The sequence below is a fragment of the Heteronotia binoei genome, chromosome 4, assembly GCF_032191835.1.
Source record: "Heteronotia binoei isolate CCM8104 ecotype False Entrance Well chromosome 4, APGP_CSIRO_Hbin_v1, whole genome shotgun sequence".
In the NCBI taxonomy this organism is placed as follows: Eukaryota; Metazoa; Chordata; class Lepidosauria; order Squamata; family Gekkonidae; genus Heteronotia; species Heteronotia binoei.
In genome coordinates, this window is record NC_083226.1 from 67,247,682 (window position 1) to 67,273,323 (window position 25,642).

Below are 25,642 nucleotides of genomic sequence, written 5' to 3' on the forward strand. Positions count from 1 at the left end.
AGATGAGGGGAATGAATCTCATGGGTTTTTACCTCATAAAAAACAAGTAATATTCTCAATTAGACTTTACCCTTAATATAGGTACAAAAGGCTGAATTTGATGCATATTTACTTTGAAGTCCCAGTGAAGCTTATTTCCGAATGAGCATGCATAGGACTGCAACTTTGCACATCTTAGAGTTGTCTGCTATCCAATAAATACTAATTTCCAAGGGATGTCCCAGGCAACAAGCCCAGACTTACTTAGTTTCCTCGCCTTGTATAGTTAAGTTTGTATTTTTGGTCCCAGCCCAGTTTAGTTTGTTTCACCATGTATTTTCAACCATTTCTGTGGTCTAACAGAATGGCACAGCAAGTGTAATTTCTTAAGCTATCTCCCTTTTTTCCACTTGTGTTCTCCTAGATAGGTATTTAATTTTAGGAAATTAATTTTACACATAATAATTTATACTTACTCTGAGGCACAGATGGAGTACTGTGTCTTCATGGAAGATCTTTTGCCAAGTCTTAACTACCTCAGGAAGGAAAGACTTCACAATGAAGACTTGGCCTAACTTTAGTGCATCATTCTCCGACCAAGTGCAGACAACCTTCATAGCCCTCCTCAGCCCTCCATCCATTTCCTCCCGAGACAAAACCTGAATCATAGCAGACTTGCCACGCTGTGACCATGTTGACATGCTTTTATCAAGATTTAAAGGTGAACTCTCTTCTAATCTATAGACTGTCACTTCTTCACCAGCTGAAGCAAAAGGAAATTGGATAAATGTTAGAACATTGTGTTGATCTATATAAGCATCAAAAGTTGTATGTTCCACATAAAATAGTTTATCACGACAGATACCAATACTACTTAATTCAGGAGGTAAAGATATAAATTATACTTAAGCTCTAGGTCAAACTCATTTGTTATGAGGGTCGGATCTAACATAAATGGAACTCTGGTGGGAGAGGCAAGGTTCCCAACCTCCAGGTGGGGCCTGGGGATCTCTCAGAATTATAACTGACTCCCAGACTACAGGCAACAGCTCCCCTGGAGAAAATGGCTTCTTTGGAGGATGGGGTGTATGGAGTTAGGCCTTGCTGACGTCCTGCCCCCTCCTCTAACTGTACCATCCCGGGGCTCTGAATTCCAAATCTCCTGGTGTATCCCCAACCTGGGGTTGGCAAAATAAGGGTGCTTTCACCATGCTAAACAATGCAATTTCAGTCCACTTCAGCTACCATTTGCAAATGGAATTTGCCATTTCACATAGTAAAACTCACTTGCAAAATCTATTGAAAGTGCATTAATCAGTGTGTGTGAAAGCCAGTATAGAAGTTGGGGCCTGCAAAACTTGCAGTGGGTGGGAATCCCAGATCCACCCCTCATTGCTGAGCCTTCCCCAGCCTAACCCCACACCCTGAAGCCTGGAAGCAGCAGTTCTCAGCTTCTGCAGAGAATGCTACATTACTTTCCCCAGCCTGGTCTCAAGGTCAATGCTCTGAGTCTAGGACCCAGGTGAAAACATGAAACATGGCTGGGCATTGCAAGCTTCTCCCCCCATCCAGTCTACTCAGAGTTGCAGTGGTCTCAGATTGAAGTCTTTCTCATAATGAGCCACAGCCTGGTTCTTTTAACTAGAAGTGCCTGCATGCTAAGCAGAGACTTTTCAACTGAATCATGACCTGGATAGCCCAAGCAAGAATTTAATACTAATTAAATAAACACTACCCCCAAGAAGAATAGAAGGATGATAACCTAGAACTCTAGCAAACCCATGTGGTTGCTGCTGCTGCAAGAGAAAAGTCTCCACCCGAATGCACAACAGATTTTGCAACCAAGTTCCCCCGTCTCCCAGCCAGGAAACTTAAACAAATGAAGACCTCTAGCAGAAACCACATGGCTGCTTCAAGACAGAAAAGCCTCCATCCAGCTGCACAATGTATGAGACTAAGCTCATAAAGAACTCCAACAAATCTGCATGGCTGGGAGCTGAAAAGTTCAGCAGCCCCGCCCTTTGCAGCAGCTCAGAAGTGTGAAGACAGCGGGGGGGGGGGCAGAGATAGGGGGGCAAGAAGAGAGCTGAGGGCAGGATTAAAGCCCTGGGTAGGCTGGTCCTGGCTCATGGGCTATAGTTTTGACACTCCTGCAAATAACTAAGCAATAATTACAATTCTTGAAAAGGGTTTTAAAAATTCTCATTAAGGAAGCTGCAAATCAAACTATGAAGATGTTCAGCATGTTTCATTTGACACAATCAGACAAACAAGCTACTCTGGTTGTTCAGAAGCTGACTCTCAGCTGACCTGTGAATAAGTTGAGAGCTGGCTTCTCTTTTCCAGCCTGAACCTTTGATGCTTGTCAAGCTTTGCACCACAGTTTTGCACTGAGGTTTTTGGGACAGGGGAGAGTTCTGTGTGAGAGCCAAACTAGATATTACAGCAGCCAAAGGTTTGACCCAAGGCCACTGACACCATTCTAGAGAAGAATTTGGCTATTTAAAAATGCTGCAAGGGCCCGATCAGTGAGTGCAGCTGGAGCAGGAAAAAGCTGATTCACTACTGACACCACTGATCAGTTGACTTCTCTTCTCCTCTCCCGACAAAAGCTCTTGTTGTCTCTGTGATGCTGGGATGCAGCAAGACGTTTCCTGTTCACACTGAATAAGCAAAACCGGCCATCAGAATAATTGGCTGTCTTACTGTGACTGATGCTCAGGACCAAACTAGACATTATGGCAGTCACACATTCTACCTCTGACCTGACCACCAATGCCATTTTAGAGAAGCAGGGCTTTTTTTGTAGTAGGAACTTCTTTGCATATTAGGTCACAGACCTGATGTAGACAATCCTCCAAAAGCTTGCAGGACTCTTTGTACAGGGCATACTGTGAGCTCCAGGAGGATTGACAACATCAGGGGTATGTGGCCTAATATGCAAAGGAGTTCCTGCTACAAAAAAAGCCCTGAAGAGAAGAATTTGGCAATTTAAAAATGCCATGAGAGTCCCATCATGATCAGGCCCATGGCACAGCTGGAGTAAGCAATCTTGCTTTTCTCCCCTGTATGCCTTTCCAAGTGCCAAAACAGTTGGAGGGGGGGCTGTTTAAGCACTTGGAAAGGCATGCAGGCAGAAACAAGACTGCCTGCTCCAGTTGCACCCACTGATCAGGACCTTGCAGCATTTTTAAATGGTCAGATTCTTCTCTAGAATAGTGTCAGTGGCCCTGGGTCAGACTTTGGCTGCCATATTATCTAGTTTGGGTCACACACAGAAATAAAACAGCAGTTTTTCAAATATCCTTAGTCCTCGTTAATTAACACAAAAGCTGGTACTCACCAAAGAGCTGCACTGGTGTAAAAGGTATCGTTTGAGCTAATCTCATTAAATTGTTCCTTTCAACAGCTACAGAGAGAAAGAGAGAGAGAGAGGGATCATCCATACTTACATAGACTATTTCCTCATATTTTCCCAAGAAATATTTGATCATGATTAAATATAATATTATATTTGCTAAGGTGCTTAATTGCTATGCCTGAGACTTCATTACAAGAATACTTACAGACTTTCCAAGTATGAGCTACCCCCATGAATCCATATTAGCTGACTGCAAGTTGCTGGCCCTTTTGCACAATGAAAGAAACTGGGCAAGGGGTATTCAAATGCTATCCACAAGGTATGCATAACCAACACCCTATTTAAGTAATCAGCAAAAAGGAGCAGAGATACAGGGTCTATTTAAATCAACTTAGGAGCAGAGATACCAAATATTTTGGCCACCAAATGAGAAGGGAGCACTCCCTGGAGAAGATCCTGATGCTAGGAAAGACAGATGGCAAAAGATGAGATGGCTGGACAGTGTTACTAATGTAACAAACACGAATTTGAGCAGACTTCGGAGAATGGTGGAAAACAGGAAGGCCTGGCATGGGGTCACAAAGAGTCACAAAGAGGGGTCACAAAGAGTCGGACTTGACTGCGCAACTGAACAACAACAAAAAAGGAGCAGAGATTTATACCCATCTGGGGAAGTTTCCCCCTGGGAAAATAAGGAAAATTCAGGAGAGGGGGGAATGAAATATATGCAGTACTTTCCCATCAAAGCCAAACCTATTTTTCTGCTTTAGCTACATAAAATGTATAATTTAGTGCTTAGCTAGCATATAAAATTTCATGTGATACATTCTCAGTGAATAAAATTTTGTCTTAATAAACATTTCACTAATTTCAAAGAAAAATGCTTTATAAGAATATTTTTCAGTACTTTTTGAAATTTACTAGTTTTTTTTCCTTTTGAACAACTGAAAAAAAATGCCCTTGGTGTGCCCCCCCCCCCCCATATTTTCCTGGTTTTCTGCCAGGACTTCACAACTCTCAATAGGTGCTCACCTATCTATCCTTTACCACAGCAAGTAGTGAGTTAAAATTGTGAAGGCGAAGAGCAGAATTTTCCCTCAGTTAACACATTTGGCCACTAAGGCTCTTGAAAGTGTAGCCTAAACTATAACACCTTCTTTTAAGGATTGTAAGTACACTAGTGGGCCTAATAATTGTTTCCCAGGGCTAATGCATTTCCCATGCATCAAAACAGAATTCCCAGCATGCTTTATGTGGGGAAACAGCTTTCTTTCTTTCTTTCTTTCTTTCTTTCTTTCTTTCTTTCTTTCTTTCTTTCTTTCTTTCTTTCTTTCTTTCTTTCTTTCTTTCTTTCTTTCTTTCTTTCTTTCTCTCCCTCTATCCCTTTCCTTTCCTTTCTGCTTTCTTTCAAAAAGGAAGTTACATGTTTTAATTTAATTTTCTTATTTATATCCCACCCTATCCCACAAGGGGGCTCAGAACAGCTTACAACAATAAAACAACAGAGTTAATATAATATCATAAAAAACAGACATTATGAAGCAGGAGCAGCACAGTAAACTATCTTACAGACATAGGCAGAAAACAGCATGCGGCTGATGGCTAATAGCATAACGCAGCACCCTAATGGTGAAATGCTGGGGGAAGTGATGGTAATTGCATGTAATGTGTAGCTTGGTTCTAAGACATCTCCCATGAAAATAAGGAATGCTTACAGTTGGTGTAATTTGGGAATCCTCTTGAAACTGTCAAGAGTCATAGCAGGTCACAAGAGACAAGATCTGCTTTTTGCTTAGTGTGGTTAAGGTAACAGAGAATGCCATTAATAACTCTTTACCTCACTTTGATGAGTAAGGAAAGACAATAGCTTGTAGATTTCCAAGTTAGTAAATAGTTTCACCTGAGTTAAATAGCATCTCTTGTCTTCCTCCTAAGGGAAAGAATTTGCCATAACACAAAAACCCTGGACAAAATGTTCACTGGCATTTCATGAATTCCAGTTTAGAGAGCCAGTTTGGTGTAGTGGTTAAGTGCGCGGACTCTTATCTGGGAGAACTGAGTTTGATTCCCCACTCCTCCACTTGCACCTGCTGGAATGGCCTTGGGTCAGCCATAGCTCTGGCAGAGGTTATCCTTGAATGGGCAGCTGCTGTGAGACTCCTCTCAGCCCCACACACATCACAGGGTGTCTGCTGTGGGGGAGGAAGCTAAAGGAGATTGCGAGCCGCTCTGAGACTCTGAGATTCAGAGTGGAGTGTGGAATATAAATCTAATATCATCATCCTTCCAAAATATTTGTCTAAAGTCCTACAGAAAGGAGGGTTGCCAGGTCCTACTCAGGAAATCTGAGGACTCTGGGGACGGAGCCAGGAGACTTTGGAGGTGGAGCCAGGAACAAGGTTGTGACAAGCATGATTGAACTCCAAAGAGAGTTCTGGCCATCGCATTTAAAAGGCCTGCACTCAGGCCTTGGATTCAGTGGGAGCTCACAGGAGCACAGCTCCTGAACCTTTCTGAGAGTTCCACCGCCTCCTTTCCACCTTGTCCATTGAATAGCAGGTGCAGCTGTATAACAATCCCTGGATGAGCTCCACCACCTATTTTTCTACAAAACAACCCCTGACCACACTCCTTTTAAATGCCTTCCCTTCAATGGAAAGAATGGAGAATGGGGACACCTTCTTTTGGGGCTCGTAGAATTGGACCCACTGATCCAATTTTTTAAGACCGGGAGTGGTGGTGAGGAGAGGCACCAGATGCTATGCTGCAAATCTGGTGCCTCTACCTAAAAAAACAGCTCCCCCAAGCCCCAGATACCCACAGATCAATTCTCCATAGGGTATAATGGAGTGCCCAGTGGACCTTCAACACCCCCCCACACACACACTTTCTGATAACCCTGAAGCGGGAGAGGGGAAGGGTCTCCAAACCAGAGGTCCCCTGCCTCCAACTGGGGATTGGCAACCCTCACAGAAAGATGGGAGTGCCTAAACTATATTCCTAGCCAAAAATCTTCAACAGATAATCTCATACTTCATAACGCTGATTAAGCAGGGATCCTGGCCCACTAATGGAAAAACTAGACAACATGGACTCTCTATGAGCACTTACTGAGATTTTAAAGGATTATTTCCAATAGGTGTACATACATTCTGAACTTACAAGGATTTTTTTTTTTTAAAAGCGGAGTTTAAATAGCATAGCTGGGAAGGGGAATTCACTCCAATTTTCAAGAGAAATTATTCCCAGACCCAATTACTCTCTTTGGCTAAAAAATTCATTTCCATTACATTCAAATCTCAATCACTGGAGGCATTCTATTTATGTCAAACATATGGCTCATAGTTAATTGCTAAATGCAGGAAAATATTAAGCATTATTGCCTCTGTACATATTTATATTGTTAACACATACATAAAAGAAATAAAAGATAGAAATGAACAGAAGGAACTGAAACTTTGGGAATCAATGCATACTCCAATTTGAGAATTAATTTTAGAAATTCTCCTAGTTAAGCCAGAATAGGGAATTAAGTGAAATTCCACAACAGTAAAAAAAAACAGAACCAAGAAGGGTTGCCAGCCTCCAGGTGAGGCCTGGAGATCTCCAACTTTTACAACTGATCTCTAGTTGGCAGAGGTCAGCTCCCCTGGAGAAAATGGCTACTTTGAAGGGTGGACTCTATGGCATTGTACCATGTTAAGGCCCCTCCCCTCCCCAAACCCCACCCTCTCCTGGATCCACCCCCAAAGTATCCAGGTATTTTTCAACACCAACCTGGCAACCCTAAAAAATTACATTTAACCGTGCTGATTCTATAATAATTTGCAAATGATTCTTGTGTAAGGATCTAGAATGAGGATGGACTACAAGGACATCTGCTGGCAGTTTCTGAAAATTTCACCTTCCCCACTGAGAAACAGCACTCCCTTTACTGATGTGTATTTCACTGAAGAATTTAAAACAGATCTGGCAGATTCAAGAGGGATAGTCCTGTTGTTACAGCAAAAATTAAGAAACCTTGTGGCATCTTAAAGACTAACAGTTGTTTCATGACATAAGCTTCTATAGTCCAGAACCCATTTCATTAGAGGCATGGTGTATTATCAGTTGACAAATCATATATATCTACCAACTGAAGATACTGTTCATGCATCTGAAGAAGAGGGTAGTTCACAAAAGCTCTTGCTACAATATATCAGCTAGGCTTTGAGATGTCACAATACTACTTTTTGTTTAAATGGTACTATGATTGATCAAAGGCCAAATGATGGAATTTAGGCTGGAGATCAGAAAAATAACTATAACTTCGTTGTTGTTCAGTTGCACAGTCAAGTCCGACTCTTTGTGACCCCATGGACAAAATCATGCCAGGCCCTCCTGTCTTCCACCATCCTCCGAAGTCTGCTCAAATTTGTATTTGTTACATCAGTAATGCTATCCAGCCATCTCATCTTTTGCCGTCCCCTTCTTTTGCCACCTGTCTTTCCCAGCATCAGGATCTTCTCCAGTGAATGCTCCCTTCTCATTTGGTGGCCAAAGTATTTGAGCTTCAGCTTCAGCATCTGACCTTCCAGGGAACAGTCTGGGTTGATTTCCCTTAGGACTGACTGATTTGATCTTCTTGCAATCCAAGGGACTCTCAAGATTCTTCTCCAGCACCACAGCTCAAAAGCATCTATTCTTCTGCACTCGGCCTTCCTTATGGTCCAGCTCTCACAGCCATACATTACTAATGGGAATACCATCACTTTGACTAAACTATAACTACCTGGGTATAAAAACTTTGGAATAGTCTGTATATAGACAGTCATGGGAGCAAAATAGATCCAAATAGTCATTGATCTCAAAATAACTCAATATATTTATTAAATATATTTTCTATTCTGCTGCTTTAGTTGTGGGCTATTGCATTCAGAAATAGATCAGGGTTCTCACGATATTGGGACTTTTAATTTTTTGGACTTAACTAGGCAATGTACATGATTGACAGGCAAACATACTTTCTTCAACAGCTGTACATTACTCAGGGGTGCATTGTGAGGGACAAACATCCCTGGGGAAAAGGGTATAAAGATCAAGATCTCCAGAAGCAGGGCAGAAATCTCCTTTGATAGATTTCTCTTGACTAATCAGTATTATTCCCAAATTTGTCAAGGCACATGAGTATATCTTGGGGGTATTGCTTTGCAATATGTTTTATTCAATAAAGCTCCTGTTTTGCTCTCTTGAGCACTGAGTCTCTGCCTTATTTCTCTCTTGGTGAACCTGAAACTTGATACGAACCCTGCACTAAATTGTTTGGTTTTCAAGAAGAAAAATTGATTAATTTCCCATTTGATCCCCAGGACGCTTAGGATTTATTTCTAACATAGGCAAGGGTAACATAGTAAGAACTTAAGAGAAGCCATGTTGGATCAGGCCAATGCCAATCCAGTCCAACACTCTGTGTCACACAGTGGTCATAAACCAGGGCTGATTCCGCATTTGGTGTTTGCCTCCCTTTTGCTCCGTGGTTATTCCATGCGGGCGTGACTTCCCTATTCCGCACTACAGAATTTCTCCCGGATTCAATTCCCAATCTGTTCCATGTGTTCTGATTCCGCATTACTGCTGCTCCCGGAGTTTCCCCCACAATCATATCGATTTCCCCCTCCTCATACGTTTCCCTTTTTGTTTTAACACGCATGCATGTTTGCGTTACAACGTGATCATCTTTGTTTGCATTACAACATAATGCCAGAGGCTTAATACTGGCAAAGTCACATGTTTTCCTTTCGCCCTGCCATTGGCAGGTTATCTAAGCCCTGGAAAATCTGAGTTGGCGATCCACCATTTTTATCCACACATGCTAAATGTTAAGCACACAGTTTTCCATTAAAAGCTATAACAAATTACAAATAGATGCATGAAGGTGGGGGGGGGGGAGATTTATGCTGAGGGGTTAAGGGAGAAAGTTTCTCCAACCTATCAAAAATATAAACCTATAAACATAATCAAATTCCCATTTGAGGCCATACAATCCCCCCCCCGTTTATCGATTCCCCCCCCCCCGTTTGAGGCCATACGGGGAGGGGGGATTGATAAAGGTGGCAATTGCACATCTTTAAAGTAGTTCATGTAACATTGCTATTTATTTAGTTGTGCTGTAATGATCTTATTTGAAAAAAAATTATAATCAGGAGTGATTTAATCGGAGGGGGGAAGTAATCACAATGCAATGACACATTATCAAAATCACGTGGAATACCATAAAAATGGGGGCGGGTGGAAGCAAGTGATGTATTCAGTAAAAGAAAATTGCGTTACATCGTTATATATTTTTCACGTTGTAACGCGAAACATGATTTGTTTAAAAAATTACTTTATTTCAGGAAAATATTGGATAATTTTCAAAGGGAGTAAAATTTAGGAAGTATGACGAAATAACTGGGTGGAATCATGAGCATGGAGTTATGTGGATGTGTTCTACTGTTACGAGAAGTTTGACAGCGCATTGGTGTGAGTTCCACACATAAATTTTGAGCCCTGAAACTGTAAGGAAAAGCCCCCTACTTTTCATACACATGGACATCGTGATCACCAGTATGGTTGCCAGGGTGCCTGGAGTTTGACTCGCGCACATCTGCTCTAAGAAGTGGACTTTGCCCACAGTTTCTAAGGCTTATGTGGATACTATAAGCCTCAGCTTTGCAGCAGCATTCTACAGAACTACAGACGAGCTTCCAGCTGCTCTTTGTGTGCCCAGTCTTGGCCGCTGCAGTAGAAGAAGCCATGCCACCATGTTTCCAGCCTGTTTCCATGAACCAAAGGCTAACACCACCAGAATCCATCTTGTTTTCCTGACTCCATATCCAACAGCTGCTTCAACTTCTGCATAAGGCAATCAAGCTTTCCAGGCATGGATCCTGCCAGACCTCTCAAGCCTTTGTCTATCGAAACCCAGGACAAAGACTGGGGCCAGGAAGACTAAAGAAGAGGAAGACCATCTCCTGCCAGAGCCAAGTCTTTTGTCTAAATACGGGTGTTACCTAGGCCAACATTTGATTCTCTATTGTCACCTTTTCAGATAAGTCCATTTAATCTTAAATGTTCCCCACCCAGTAATCACTTCTATTCTTCTTCCCAACTGTCACTTTGGAGCCTCCCCCAGGTCCGTTTCAATCTGAAAGTTCTCTCAGGTATCCAGGATCCAGGCAAGTCCATTGGTCAAGAGCAAGCACCCAATTAGGTGTCACCAATGCACTGTCACGGGCTGGGGCCAGGCCAGGCGAAGTCCAGGGGCAGTCCAAGGTCTGTAGCTGGGAAGCAAGGAGGGTCCAAAGCGCCAAAACCAAATCACAGTCCAGGTATCGTAGGTCAGAGGTTTAGAAGCCGAAGTCAGGGGATCCAGAAGTCAATGCCAGAGTCAGGGGGTCCAGAAGCCGAAGTGGATGCTAGACCGTCAGGTAAGTGACTAGTTGCTTCCACAAAGCCTTCTCTCAAAGCCCACAGCTACATAGCCCTCTGCTGTCTGTTGCCCATTTGGGCTAATTGCTGACTCAGGGGGCAGCCAGGATCCTGCTGAGACTCAAGCACCCTCACTCCTAGAAGGGCCATAATCCTTTCAAAACTCAGGGCTCAGGGAGCATCTTGCTCGTGAGCGTGCCGCCCTCCTCCGATCCCTGAGGTCCTGACGAAGGCGGTCACGCACAAGAGACACCCGAGAGGGCGAGGCAGGGGGGCTTGGATCTTCTCCAGCAGGAGGCAGGGGCACTGGTGCAGGTGGCAGGGGCACAGTTTCTTCTGCAGGCTCGGCTTCTTCTGCAGGGCCTCCAGCACCCATGACACTATCCCCCCCCAGGGCCCCCCTCCGTCGAAGGGCCTGGGAGGTCAGGGTGGTCGGTGTGGAATTGCTGCACCAAGTCCGGGGCATGAAGGTTGTCCACGGGCTCCCAAGACCGGTTTTCCGGGCCGTATCCCTCCCAGTTCACAAGGTACTGGAGGCCTCCACGATGGTACCGGGAGTCCAGGATTTGGCGCACCTCATATTCTTCTTCATCATCCACCAGCACCGGTGGCGGTGGCGGTGGGGAAGGAGGCCGAGCTGGGTCAGGGGGTGCAGCCGGGACAGGGTGAATGCGGAGGTGGGGTGGCAACTGGAGCCTGAAGGCGACGGGGCTTACTTGTTCCATGACGGGGTAGGGTCCAATGTGTCGGTGTGGGAGTTAGCAGAGTGAGCTTGGTGACCTGCCCAACACAGGGCTCCAGGAAAGAAATCAGCCAGACACCTGCAACTAGTGCCAAAATAGTGTATTTACAGGTATATACAATAAGTGCTCACTAGTGCAGTCCAATATCTTACTTTAACAGACAAAATGCTCCGCCTACACACCAACTCTCAAAGAGAGACCTGTGTGGTCCACACACAGTCTTCTTATAGTTCTACTAGCCAATCCTGGCTGTGCACTGTCATGCTGACTCAGCAGGTTTCTTCTCTTGGCTTCTGCCGGCTCAAACCGGCCTGCTGATAAGGTCATTGTGACCTAGCATGCCTGCTAGATCACCAGCTGTCAAAACATAGCTGTCAGACTGGGTGCAGATAGATTCACTACACCAACACAATGAACCGCGCATCCAGCTTGTGAGACCGACCAGGCCGGCGCAGGTAGCGAGTTGAGAGCCACACATGATCCCCCAGCTGCACTGGAGGGCCCTCTTGCCTCTTCTGGTCCGCAGCCAGTTTATATGCCTCCTTGGCCCGCTGTAGCTGCTCTCGGAGCAAGTCTTGGCTGGCACGGAGTTCTTGCAGGTAGGCATCAACGGCGGCGACATTCGTGGGTGGCAGGATTGCTGGGAAGAACCGAGGGTGGTACCCGTAGGTTGCAGCAAATGGGGTCATTTGGGTGGATGAATGGACCGTGTTGTTGTACGCAAACTCCGCTAGGGGCAACAGGGTGGTCCAGTCATCCTGCTGATGACAGGTGTAACAGCGGAGATATTGCTCTAGTGTGGCATTGGTGTGCTCCGTCTGACCCTCCGTCTGTGGGTGGTAGGCCGAGGACAGGTGCACTCGAGTACCCAGGCTGGAATGGAGGGCTTGCCAGAACCGAGAGGAGAACTGGGGGCCCCGGTCTGAGATTAGGTGGGCTGGGAGTCCGTGCAGACGAAAGATGTGTTGCAGGTAGAGCTGGGCCATCTCCTGAGCTGTGGGAAGTTTCGGGCACGGAATGAAGTGGGCCATCTTTGTAAACAGGTCGACGACCACTAAGATACAAGTCTGACCCTTGGATCGCGGAAGTTCTGTGATGAAGTCCATCGAGATGGTATCCCAGGGTCCTGAGGGTGTGGGCAAGGGCTGTAACAATCCTGGGGGTTTGGCTGGGATGTCTTTGGCCCGTCGGCAGACGTCACAGGAGCTGACATAACGGGCAACATCGGAGCGAACTCATGGCCACCAGAATTCCCGTGTCAGCAAGTGGGTGGTCTTATGCTGTCCAAAATGCCCAGCAGGTAAAGCGTCATGGGTCAGGCATAGCACTTTTGCCCGCAAGGGCCCGGGCGACACATAGAGGCATTCGCGGTGTAGCAAGAGTCGTGAACTCGCCTCGAGTCGTGAACTCGCCTGTTGAGCCATCTTGGAGTGCCTGGAGGTGTTGCTGGACCCAGGGATCATTGGCCTGGCTAGCACGAATGTCCTCCACGAGTGCTGGTGAAGTGGAGGTGGCTGCAAACACTGAGGGTGGCAGGATGGGAGCAGCAGGCGCGGTCTCAGTTGAAGCAGGGGCGTATTCCGGTTTCCGCGAGAGCACATCAGCTTTCCGGTTCTGGGTATGGGGGATGTAGGTGATCCTGAAGTCGAAGCGGGAGAAGAATAGGGACCACCGGATCTGGCGCTGGTTGAGACGGCGGGTGGTCTGGAGATGCTCCAAGTTCCAGTGGTCGGTGAGCACTTGGACAGGGTGGCGAGCCCCTTCAAGGTAATGTCTCCAAATCTCAAAAGCCGCCTTGATTGCGAGCAACTCCCTCTCCCAGATGGTATAGTTCCTCTCTGCAGCAGTGAGCTGGCGCGAGTAATAGGCGCAAGGCTGGAGTGGCTGGGACGGCTTCTCGCGCTGGGACAGCACTGCTCCTAGGGCCACGTTGAAGGCATCAGCTTCCACCATAAAGGGAAGCTGGGGGTCGGGGTATCTCAGGAGTGGCCCGGTGGCGAAGCGGGTCTTCAGGGTGGAGAAGGCGTTATCGGCCTCTGGGGACCAGTGGAAGGGTTCTTTGGGGCGGAGTAGTTGAGTCAGGGGTGTGGTCAGGGATGCATAGGCCGGAATGAATTGCCGATAGTAGTTGGCGAAACCAAGAAACCTCTGCAGGTCCTTGCGATTCTGAGGAGCCTGCCAGGTCAGGACCGCTTCCACTTTTCTGGGGTCCATGAGTATTCCCTGCGGTGACACAATGCAGGTCAAATTCGCACTTCTCCAGCTTGGCGTAGAGGCCGTGGGCTTGTAGGCGCTGCAGGACCTGGCGGACGTGCTCGGCATGCTGGGCAGGATTGCAGGAGTAAATCAGGTTGTCATCTAGGTATATGATCGCGAAGCGGTCGAGCAGGTCCCGGAATACATCATTCATGAACCTCTGGAAGACAGCGGGGGCGTTGGTCAGTCCTAAGGGCATCACCAGGTGCTCGTACTGCCCGTATCGGGTCCCAAACGCGGTCTTCCACTCATCTCTGGGCTGTATGCGCACCAAATTGTATGCTCCACGGAGGTCCAGCTTGGTGTAGATTTGGGCCCCCTTTAAGCGATCCAAGAGTTCAGGGATCAGTGGTAGAGGGTACCGGTCACAGATGGTGATCTTGTTCAGGGCCCGGTAGTCATTGCACAGCCGGAGCTCCCCACTTTTCTTCTTCACAAAGAGGACTGGGGCAGACAGGGGAGAGGTTGAGGGTCGGATGAATCCGCGTTTCAGGTTCTTGTCCAGGAAGTCTCGCAGAGCTGCCAGCTCAGGCTCCGACATTGGAGTGGACCTGGAGTGGTGCCCCAGGTACCAAATCAATGGCACAGTCATAGGGCCGGTGAGGGGGAAGCTGATCAGCTCCTGTCTCTTCAAAGACATCGGCGAAATCTGCATACTTCTGAGGGAGCTGAGGACCACCACTCGGGATGCCGGCTGCTAGAGTGGTGGGAGGAGTCAGATGGGGGCATGGGTCTCGGAAGCGTAGTTCCTGCTGGGCCCAGTCCACGATGGGGTTGTGCAGCTTCAGCCAGGAAAGGCCTAGAATCAGCGGGAAGCGAGGCATGCGGGCGACATCAAACTGCAGCTGTTCTTGGTGCTGCTGGACGTGGAAGGTGATGGGACAGGTCTCCTGGGTGACGGGGCCAGAATGGAGGAGGCGCCCGTCAATAGCCTCCACCAGCGTCGGAATCTCTTTTGTCTGCACTGGGATCTGGTGCTGCTTTACAAAGGCGGCATCTACAAAACAGTGGGCCGCTCCCGAGTCCAGCATGGCATACACGAACAGCCAGCGTCCATCGGGCAGACGGAGTTTGACTGGTAGCAGGAACGGGCCCGGGGTATCAGCCTGCTGTTCGGAGGACCCAGCTAGTCGCCCCAGGCTGGAGGGTCCACTTACGCCTGCGGCTGCCCTTTTGGCAGCGGTGGCAACGAAGCTCCGGGTATCCGACGCTTAGCAGGGCAGCCAGAGGCATAGTGGCCTGCCGTGCCGCAGTAGAGGCACAGATTCTGCGTGCGGTGTCTGGCCTTTTCTTCTGGAGTCAGGCGGGGTCGAGCAGCTCCAAGCTGCATAGGCTCACCCTTGTCTCTGGTACTAGCTGGGGATGGAAGAGGAGCCGAGTGGCACGGCGCAGGGAGCTGGCGCCCTCTGGTCTTGGCTTGGCGGCGACTTTCCAGGCGGCCATCGATGCGGAGGCAGAGGGTGATAAGTCCTTGGAGCGTGGGTGGCTGCTCCACCCTAGCCAGTTCGTCCAGGACTTCCTCCGCCAACCCTTCGATAAACTGGTGTATCTGGGCAGCCTCATTCCACGCCAAGTCTTGGGCCAGGAGCTTGAATTCGGTGGCGTACTGAGCCACTGAAGATTTGCCTTGTTTCAGGGCCCTGATTTTCTGGTTGGCTGTAGCTGCTTGGACTGGGTTTGAGAAAGCAGCAGACAGGTGGGCCTCAAACCCCTGGTAATCAGTCAGCAGGGGAGAGGACTCAACCAGTAGGGGTGTGGCCCACTTGGCCGCCTGCCCCTTTAACAGACTAATGATGAAACAGACCTTTGTTTTGTCATTGGGAAAGTCCCGTGCTCTTAGCTCGAAGTACAGCTGACACTGCGCCAGGAAAGCAGGAAATTCTTCCACAGCACCCCCAAATCTGTCAGGTGGGGGGACTGGGCACTTGGCTGGAGCACTGGCCGCAGGTTGCTGCTGCAAGTGCACTACTGCCTGTGTCAGCTGCTGTACCTGGGCTTGGAGAGCAGCCAGTAGTCCTGCGGTTCCACTTGCTTCAGCATCCATCCTGTGGAATGGGTGTTTGTGGTGGTGGAAGCAATCTGTCACAGGCTGGGGCCAGGCCAGGCGAAGTCCAGGGGCAGTCCAAGGTCTGTAGGTGGGTAGCAAGGAGGGTCCAAAGCGCCAAAACCGAATCACAGTCCAGGTATCGTAGGTCAGAGGTTCAGAAGCCGAAGTCAGGGGGTCCAGAAGTCAATGCCAGAGTCAGGGGGTCCAGAAGCCGAAGTCAGAAGCCGAAGTGGATGCTAGAACGTCAGGTAAGTGACTAGTTGCTTCCACAAAGCCTTCTCTCAAAGCCCACAGCTATATAGCCCTCTGCTGTCTGTTGCCCATTTGGGCTAATTGCTGACTCAGAGGGCAGCCAGGATCATGCTGAGACTCAAGCACCCTCACTCCTAGAAGGGCCATAATCCTTTCAAAACTCATGGCTCAGGGAGCGTCTTGCTCGTGAGCGTGCCGCCCTCCTCCGATCCCTGAGGTCCTGACGAAGGCGGTCACGCACACGAGCCACCCGAGAGGGCGAGGCAGGGGGGCTTGGATCTTCTCCAGCAGGAGGCAGGGGCACTGGTGCAGGTGGCAGGGGCACAGTTTCTTCTGCAGGCTCGGCTTCTTCTGCAGGGCCCCCAGCACCCATGACATGCACTTTCTATTGGCTACTGCAGAAGTCCAGCCATATGGTCACTGCATAGCCTCCCCTTTCTCCTCCCCTATACCTCCCAGCCCGAGGGTCTAAGGTAGTCTATTTAACCTCTGACCCAACTCCACTCATGTGTGCTTCTATCAGTATCCCACCTTCCGCTGCATAGATCCATCCCCGATTCCTGATCAGTTTCGGGTCCCTTACCCACTTACTCACTTGTCGCCAATTGGAGCCTTCCTCGAAGACTACAATAAATATTACCCTGTGTGTCTACCCTTTATGTTCCCCTATCCATCTATCTATATTTCCTAGGACTGTATGTGTGATTGTATGTGTATTTTTATCTTGTATGGGAGACTATATTTTTCTCAATACCGTAAATTATAATTGGTTTTACTAAATTAGAGTCCTTAATATTTAAGCATCACTCTCTGGTTGGTTAATCTTGTATACATTGGGAAAAGATCCCAAGTGAGCCCGGTGCCCACCTAACTAATTCCCCAACCTCGTTTTGAGGGCATTTCGGCTTACAAAACCGCATCAAAAATAAACTTCTTGCTTTTTGAGGATCTCCTAAATGCAGGGCGACACCGCTTTGGATGCAGGTCAAACTGGCTAATAACCACTTATGGAGCTCTGCTCCATGTTTCCTTAATCCTCTTGAAGCTGTGTCTAAGCTTGTAGCCACCACCATTTTCTGTGGCAGAAAATTCCACATATTAATTAGAAGGCAGGCCAGGAGAATGCATGCCTCACTGTGTTGAGCCCTCCTTCCCCACATCTTTAGCTCATGCCTTTCCCTCTCTTCAGGCTCCTATGGCCCTGGCGATAGGGATGACCCATAGGTTCTGGAGACTTTAGTGGAGGGAAAGCTCCTCAGGTCATCAACCCATCAAAACTCTTTCTGATGCCCTTAATGGCTAGTCTCTGACCTTATCCTTGAATCAAACCTTGGATTGGTGCATTTCATCCCCACTCTTTGCTGCCCAATTCAGGCATTGAACTGTACAGCTCTGTGACTGTGCAGTAGCTGTGGTAGATAGGTTTTATTCCTTTATGCTGCTTTTGTGTCAGCCCAACAGGGAAAATCAATCCCCCAATGGTAATGGTTGGATCAAGTCACTGAAAGACGATGACTTTTCAAAAGCTGTACAAGACAGTATATATGCAAACAGTTCTGCTTCAGAAAGACCAGCAGCCATTAACAGTGCTGTCAGACAGAAACATACAAAGACAAAAATGGCAAGACACAACATTCTTTTTCATGATAGTATTTATTTCCAAATAATTCATCTTTCAAACAATTGGAAGCAGTGTGCAGTGCACAGTAGAAGATTATTCTTTTTCTTCACATGTGCTAACAGGCTGTTACAATCGTTTACAGGCTGCTCATCAAATGGTAAGTTCCATGACTGCAACATGCATTCATGATGTGAGCCAAATTAATGAGTGCTTGAGCACATCTTGATATAATTGATACTGAGGCAGCTCGCTTGGTTTGTTTACTGTAGCCACTTATTATACTAAACTACTCCTTGTTCATAGATCTATGCAGAGATGAGGCAACTTTCCTCATTCTGTTTCTTTATTTGTCCTTGAATTTCACTTTACACTATTTTATTTGTCTTGACTCTGCCTTACCTTGGAGCATTTCAGAAGTTAATTCCAAAACTGAAGCATGAATTGATTGCTGTAACTTTCTGTTATCTGTTCATTTGTATCTTTTTCCCCCCTTCCTCTGCGTTAATATGCATGTGTATATTGGCAAAATAATCTTGATGGGCTCATAATATGATTTCATAAAGATTCTTATTGTGTAGCGTTTTACTAATGTGTAGTTGTGCTACTGTGTATTTGTAAAACAGTGTGGAAAAGCAACTTGATATAACCATCTGTACAAATCTCAAAACATTGCAAGAAAACTATCTATAACAATAATATATAAACATAAAGATTGGTAATACAGAGGAGGAAAGATGTGTAATCACAGGAGTTGGTGCTGTGACAAACTGTGCAGGAGTTGAGAAGTCAAAAACAGACATATGAGATATTCCTAACACACTGGTTCCACACTGGAAACACAACTGGGTACATTCAAAACTCCAAAGTTCAGGCTGAAATTTGGATGTGAAAATTTTGGAAGAATTCCTACGCATGTATGGCATGGAACACCTTATTCATCATTAACTGTATCTCTGGCACATGAAGAGTACTGCGTGAATATACAATAAAGATAGTATTTTCATCACAAGCAGGAGGTGAAGACTGTAAACAAATCGGGGAACAATTTATCCGTTCCCAGTGATGCCTTTGGCTGTGGATCTGTCATTTGTTTCCTGCCAGTATTTTTTTTTCTCCTTACATTTTCCCAGCAATTATTTGATAGGGAAAAGCAAATGCCAAAATAATAACTATTCTTAATCTTGCCTGGCTCCTGCATTAGGAATCATCTTAATATACTGCTCTTGATAGTGAGCCACTTCAAAGAAGGAGTATCAGAAATGACAGCAGAATTAATGTGCTTATCGACTAATGCAATGCAGCTACAATTCAGATATTTACTGCTTACCTGAGTAATGATGGTGCAGATCTTGAGGGGTTTTTAAGGAGGATGAGATTTCTGAAATTTATTTTTAAAGGATTATTATTTTAAGAAAGAGAAGCAAAGATAAATGGACTGTTACGAGCACTATGCATTTAAGACTGTCATGAAACAAAGTGACTGGCTTAGTATTCTATGGAGAGGAATTATTTTTACTGTGTTGTAAAGTGCAAATGTAGCCTGTGTAAATTATCAATAAAACAACACATAATTATACTGGGGGCCAGGAAATGACAGACAATATTCAACTCAAGGACACTCAGTATCTCCAACCGTTGCAGAACTGTGAACTGCACTTCAGGGATAACAACAATAACAGCAACAACAAAAACCACTTATTACTGCCCACTATGCTTCATGAGAGATCTCAATAGCATGATTTTCTCAATTCTATCCTCAGTCATTATGCATCCCATTAACTACATTATGGCACTAACGTTATAGTCATACTGGTTCATTAACCCGTGACATCTAAAATGTTGTAAAATTTAAACAGACAAATAACTGAGAAGCAAAACTAATTTCAGCAGATATTTACTTTGTGGACAAAATTCTAAGTTGTATAAAAAGTAAGTCGTGATCTTATTGGAGAAAGCATAACTATAGCTTAGCATGATGTCTCAACTGACAAACTATAATTTATGATTTGCTGGCAAACCAGAATCAGAAATCATAATCTGAACTGAGTACAAAAGAACTCTAATTGGAAAAAAGCAAGATACAAATATTTTTAAAAATAAAAATATTCTTTTCCTTATATAAAAAGTTATTGGCAGCATTTAAATACATAAATTAAAACCTAGGCTTCCCCTCCCCCCCCAAATGAGACAGTCACAGCTAAAGTGGTACTATAGAAAGAGATATTAATTTCTTTCTTTAGTATCTTTTTTATTTCATAAACCTGATATAGGTTTGGAAGACATATCCTTACACACAGTGCTGACAGCAGCAACTATAGGGAAATTGGAATCACTGCTGTTATTACTACTTATCATGTATTCAGCGCCAAAAGGTGTGCTAGGTGTAAACTGACAAACCCTGGCAAAGGAACAGGGTTGAGTAAAAGTATAGAGAATGCAACTTTAGCAGTGGATACAGGTTGGGGAAAGTGATATAGTGATAGAAAAGCAGGAAATGTAGGGATGTGCAAAACTCTCCCCCCCCCAAAAAATGCTAAACTTATGAAAATTAGTTTTGCTTCCTCCCAAGAGCTATGGATGTTTTGCCAGACAGAAGACAAGTCTCCTGGGGAAATCTGATGGCAACTCTACATAGAAAATTAGGCAGACCAGATAAGCAAAGTTTAATAAAAAAATGAATGTAAAAAAAAAAGAACTCAGAATTTGAAGATTTCATGAATAGAAAGGAAAACACTACTTCAGATGCATGGAGTGGCAGGAAGTTTAGAGTCCAAAAGCAATTAGAATTCAAGCTTAAATGAACTTGTGGGAGGTGAGGTATGGAAGGTGCAAGAAGTGTTATGCATGACAGAAGAGATATTGTTAGGACAAAATAAGTAAGGAGGCTTATGATACAATGTGTAATGCTAAGGGACATATGGAGAGGTGTGAGGTGACTGAGTATAGAGAATAGAAAGAAATTTCAGTGTCTGAATCTTCTGAAACATGCAGGGAGAGCAATAGAATGAAGGAAACCAGGAAAGAGGATGTGATGGATGTGTAGATGAGGTAACCTTCCATGGTATTACTTCAAATAAAGTACACAAAGAAGAGGAACCAGAAAATAAGAATAAATATGACCATTTTTCCTTACTTTTTAAAAGAAGAGAAATGTACTATCCTTTTAAAGACATTTAAAACAAAAACTAATTTACTTTTTAAAGCTTGCTGGGTATATTTGTCTCTCATAAAAATTCTCATAACAAAAAAAAAGCAACTGATATTAAAAAGTTGTAAATATCCAGCATTAGGTACCTAGTAAGACATTGCCTTATTTTCTTCTTGCGAGTCCTTTGTAGATGCTGTGTCAATAGAAACTTTTTTTAAAAAAGCTAAAGCTTCACCTGGAATTGTCTGTTTACTCAAGAGGATTCTAGCATGACAGCCTAAGGGTCATAACAGATATGTATTAAGGATTATGTATACATTAGATATGTATTAAGGATTATGTCAACAAGGTGGCATAAGCTATGAGGAGTCATGAAAAATTGCCAGCTAACTTTAATTGTCTGTTAGAAACTGATTTCTACTCTACCATATATTTTGTAATTTTGCAAGCAAACTTTACAAATAATAAAGAACAAAAACTTACTGTCCACTCCATCTGTTGTAAACCTGTGGAAATCAAACATTACAGAAAGGTTTCCATAACTTTAGGTCCTTGAAAAGAATTAACTATGTAAGTATATAATAGTTTGAATGCAAGAGATTGCAAGGGACCCACAAAAGATTTCATCTGTTTCACAAACATAGGAATAATTTAAAAGTATAAGGACAGTGATGCTGAACTAAGCATGACTTGATATTTACTGGAAGAAAGATATTTTCCCCATAGCATTTCTTTGTTCTTCATCTGTGATGCCCTTGATGTTATCTCTCATTAGCCCAAATGCAGGCATGTTTGAATGCAACAAGATAATGTGTGCAAACCTGCACCATGGAGTCAGAGGTGTATCTGTGCATCCCTGCTAAGAAAGTGTGCCTTTGTTCATCCTGTATGGGAGTGCCAGAGTTCTTTGGCTTGAGCTGATTGGTAAGAATATATTTCCACAGATTTTTAAATTACACATTTGGTTACCTGTCTACAAGATTATATGTAAAGCTGTTACTGCTGCAGACAACAGAAGCAGCAAAGTAGGAGTAGAGGGAGGGTGGAAAGAAAAATGGACTTAAATGGGGAGTGGTGGGAGGAAGGAAACAGGAAAAGGGAAGCTGAAAGGCTGAGGGGAAAGAACAACTGGAAGGAAAGTGACAGAAGGGGAAAATAGATCCAAGTGGTAAGCTGTGTTGGTCTGAAGCAGCAGAACAGAGTAGGAGTCAAGTAGCACCTTTAAGACCAACAAAGTTTTATTCAGAATGTAAGCTTTCGTATGCACGCATACTTCTTCTGATGAGGGGATGGGGTACAATGAGAATGGTAGATGGAAGAGATGGAAGGAAGTGGGGAAGAGGAGAAGGTGTGGGATCTGCAGGAGGAAGAAAAAGAGGACAAGCAGAGATGGTATGGGGAAAGTGTGTGTGTGGGGGGGAGATTTTCATTCCAGCAAACCCTCATTGGTCCTCCGCTTGTATCAGATAAAGCAGAATTGGTTAGCACTTAATGTAAACAGGAGTACTTACGATGTATTCCTGTTTAGGTTATTCCTCCTGTAAGTCCAAACTGTACTGTTATTTAAATCCTTAAAAGAGAAAATGGCAAATATTACTGACATTATAATGTACACTTTCTTGAAACATACCCTGATTTCTATAGCAGAATAACAACAAAAGAATTTCAAAGGCAGACTTCAATGGAAAACTGCTCAGCTGGAATTCATATGCTAACTTGATAAGTCACTCTTGAACACAGTAGAGACTAGATGTGGTTAGCTCAATACATTAAATAATTGTTAGATGTCCATCCAACCATGCTACTTCATTAGGGTTTCCAAGTCCAATTCAAGAAATATCTGGGGACTTTTGGGATGGAGCCAGGAGACACTGGGGTGAAGCCAGGAGCAAGGGTAAAAAGAGTGGCTCAGGGGAGGATGGTGGCTCAGTGGTAGAGCATCTGCTTGGTAAGCAGAAGGTCCCAGGTTCAATCCCTGGCATCTCCAAAAAGGGTCCAGGCAAGTAGATGTTAAAATCCTCAGCTTGAGACCCTGGAGAGCCGCTGCCAGTCTGAGAAGACAATACTGACTTTGATGGACCAAGGGTCTGATTCAGTATAAGGTAGCTTCATATGTTCATATGTTCAAGAGTAAACAATCCACCCAACAGTGTGTGTGGATCACTCCCAAATGTTGATAAATTATAGGGTTGTCAATCCCCAGGTAGGGGCAGGGGATCCTCCAGTTTGGAGGCCCTCTCCCCACTTCTCAGTCATCAGAAAGCAGGGAGAGGGAGGGAAATGTCTGCTGGGCACTCCATTATTCCCTACGAAGATCAATTCCCATAGGGTATAATGGAGAATTGATCTGCAAGTATCTGGGGCTCTGAGGAGGCTGTTTTTTTGAGGTAGAGGCACCAAATTATCAGCATAGCATCCAGTACCTCTTCTCAAAATACCCTCAAGCATCACTGAACTCCAGAGGAAGTTCTGGCCATCACATTTAAAGGGACCACACACCTTTTTAATGCCTTCCCTCAACTGGAAATAATGAAGGATAGGGACTTCTTTTGGGGTTCATAGAATTGGACCCCCTGTTCCAATCTTTTGAAACTTGGAGGATATTTTGGGAAGAGGCACTGGATGCTATGCTGAGAATTTGGTGCGTCTACCTCAAAAAACAGCCTCCTCAGAGCTCCAGATACTCGCAGATCAATTCTCCATTATACCCTAGGGGAATTGATCTTCATAAGGAATAATGGAGTGCCCAGCAGACATTTCCCTCCCCCTCCCTGTCTTTTGATGACCCAGAAGTGGGGGGAGGGCCTCCAAACTGGGGGATCCCCTGCCCCCACCTAGGGATTGGCAGCCCTATAATTCATCAACATTTGGGAGTGATCCACACACACTGTTGAGCAGACTGTTTACTCTTTTTAACTGGATCCTTTTTCATCAGTGCCCCGCAATATAATGTAATAACCTTGCCTTGGGAAACTGAACTTTCTGGCCTATCTTTCTAGTAACACATCCTCCCCACCCCACCCCATCCCACAGCCTCTCTGCTGTTTGTAGCTTTCTGTATCTCTCTGCCACCTGAATGTACTAGTGCTTTTTTTCTGCTGGAGCCCACAGGACCAGAGCTCTGCCTGTGCTGGCCAAGGATCCAGCTGACCCACCATGCAGCAGCCATGTGCTCCCAGGTCAAGCAGTGTGGCCTAATATGTAAATGAGATCTTGCTGCGCTTTTTCTACAAAAACCCCCACTGATTGTAACATTCAATGCGCTTGTCAAAGTGGACCTTAGGGCCAAACTAAATGTTGTTTGGTGAATTGTGTCTGGGTTCTTCCAATCCAATTTATGTTCCCTACAGTCACACCACAGCTGCCAGGAATGTCATTTTAAAGACCAGGGGGAGCTCCCACCTTCCCCCACACCATTTTGAGAAGCCGAAATGGCCTCCAGCAGGGAGTTATTTAAGTAACACTGGAGCAGCCTGCAGAGTTTTTTCTCTCCCACAAAGCAGTTCCAAGCTAAAAAGGGGTTCCTCTGATCTTTAAAATGACATTCCTTCCAGCTTCTGTATAATTTGCCAAAAATCATAACATCTAGTTTGGCTCACAAAAGTGTATGCCACTGTGAATTTAGTCTTTAAGATTCCATTAAAGTTTTTTGTTATTCTGCATTCAGATTACAGTTTAAACTACCGTTAAACCAGGTTGTGTGTAAAAGCAGTTTACTGACATACTTGTACACATTCCCATTATATGTGAATAATCCCAGTTAGAAACCAAAACCATTCCAGTTACTTGTGGCACACATATGTGGGTCCATGGGTTAACCAGATTTGTTCACTACCAGCACCAACCCCCTCAAACCGATATTCTAAACCTAGATCAAATGTTGGTTTAGAATCGTACTCAACTTGAATTTTCCTGATTTTAATCTCAATATGGTTAAATCAGTACAAATGAGCAGGAAAACAAGATAACTGCAAAAACACAAAAGGCAGAACATTTTCTCTCATCTTTATAATTGTTTAATCTCATATTCCCAGGAATAAGTAATCACTGAGCAGCTAAGAAGTTAGAATTTTCTCAAATCATACGAAGTTCTTCAGTGCAAGTCAATCGCTTAATTTTCTTAATGGTCTAGAGAATTACCATATAAAACCTCTGTTTCTTAACCCATCTTTTTTGTATATACTCCCATTTCATGATTCAACAGTTTAATGCCATTTTATTAATCTTCTCTGAGGGTTGCGGTTAATTACATATTTCTTCCCCAGCATTTTCCATGCTGTATAAAACGAAATTTCTCAGTGTTCAAGAAAAAGTCTCTTCACAGTAGTGTTTGGCTGTGTTAAATTAGTGTTAGAACAGTCAACTGATTGGTATGGATTTACAGAATGTACAGATCTGACTTGAAAGATGTCCTCAAGCATTACCTCTTGTGATTGCCTCAAATAGTCACAAATTTGCACTGTGTGTTTAGCAGTTCCTTCATTTTTCATTATCTGATGCATGCAACTGATATGATCCGAATCTAGCCAAGTAAACAAAAACAACAAGAGGACATATGACATGACAGGAAATTGAACATTTGCTTCAAAACAAATAAATGTGTCTGTATTGAATCTGTAATCCATTCTAAGTATGGCTGTTCCATGCTGTAAAAAAACCCTTCAGCACCAATCACTCTAAATACTATAATAAAATCAAAAATCACTCAGCATAGGAAAAAAAACTGCAGTTTCCTTTACGAGGGTGGCCAGATCGTCCCGGTCACCTGGAAAGTCCCGCTTCTGGC

The 25,642-nt window shown here is 44.8% G+C and overlaps 1 protein-coding gene across 1 annotated transcript in view; it reads right to left on the reverse strand.

Annotated features, from left to right (window-relative positions):
* Window positions 1-25,642, reverse strand: part of TRPM6 (transient receptor potential cation channel subfamily M member 6) — a 127,975-nt gene that overhangs the window by 22,683 nt on the left and 79,650 nt on the right. The window contains 6 exon segments of the mRNA XM_060237473.1: window positions 456-742; window positions 3,323-3,388; window positions 19,036-19,086; window positions 21,340-21,362; window positions 22,368-22,426; window positions 25,281-25,378. Coding sequence (XP_060093456.1) covers window positions 456-742; window positions 3,323-3,388; window positions 19,036-19,086; window positions 21,340-21,362; window positions 22,368-22,426; window positions 25,281-25,378 — 584 coding nt within the window.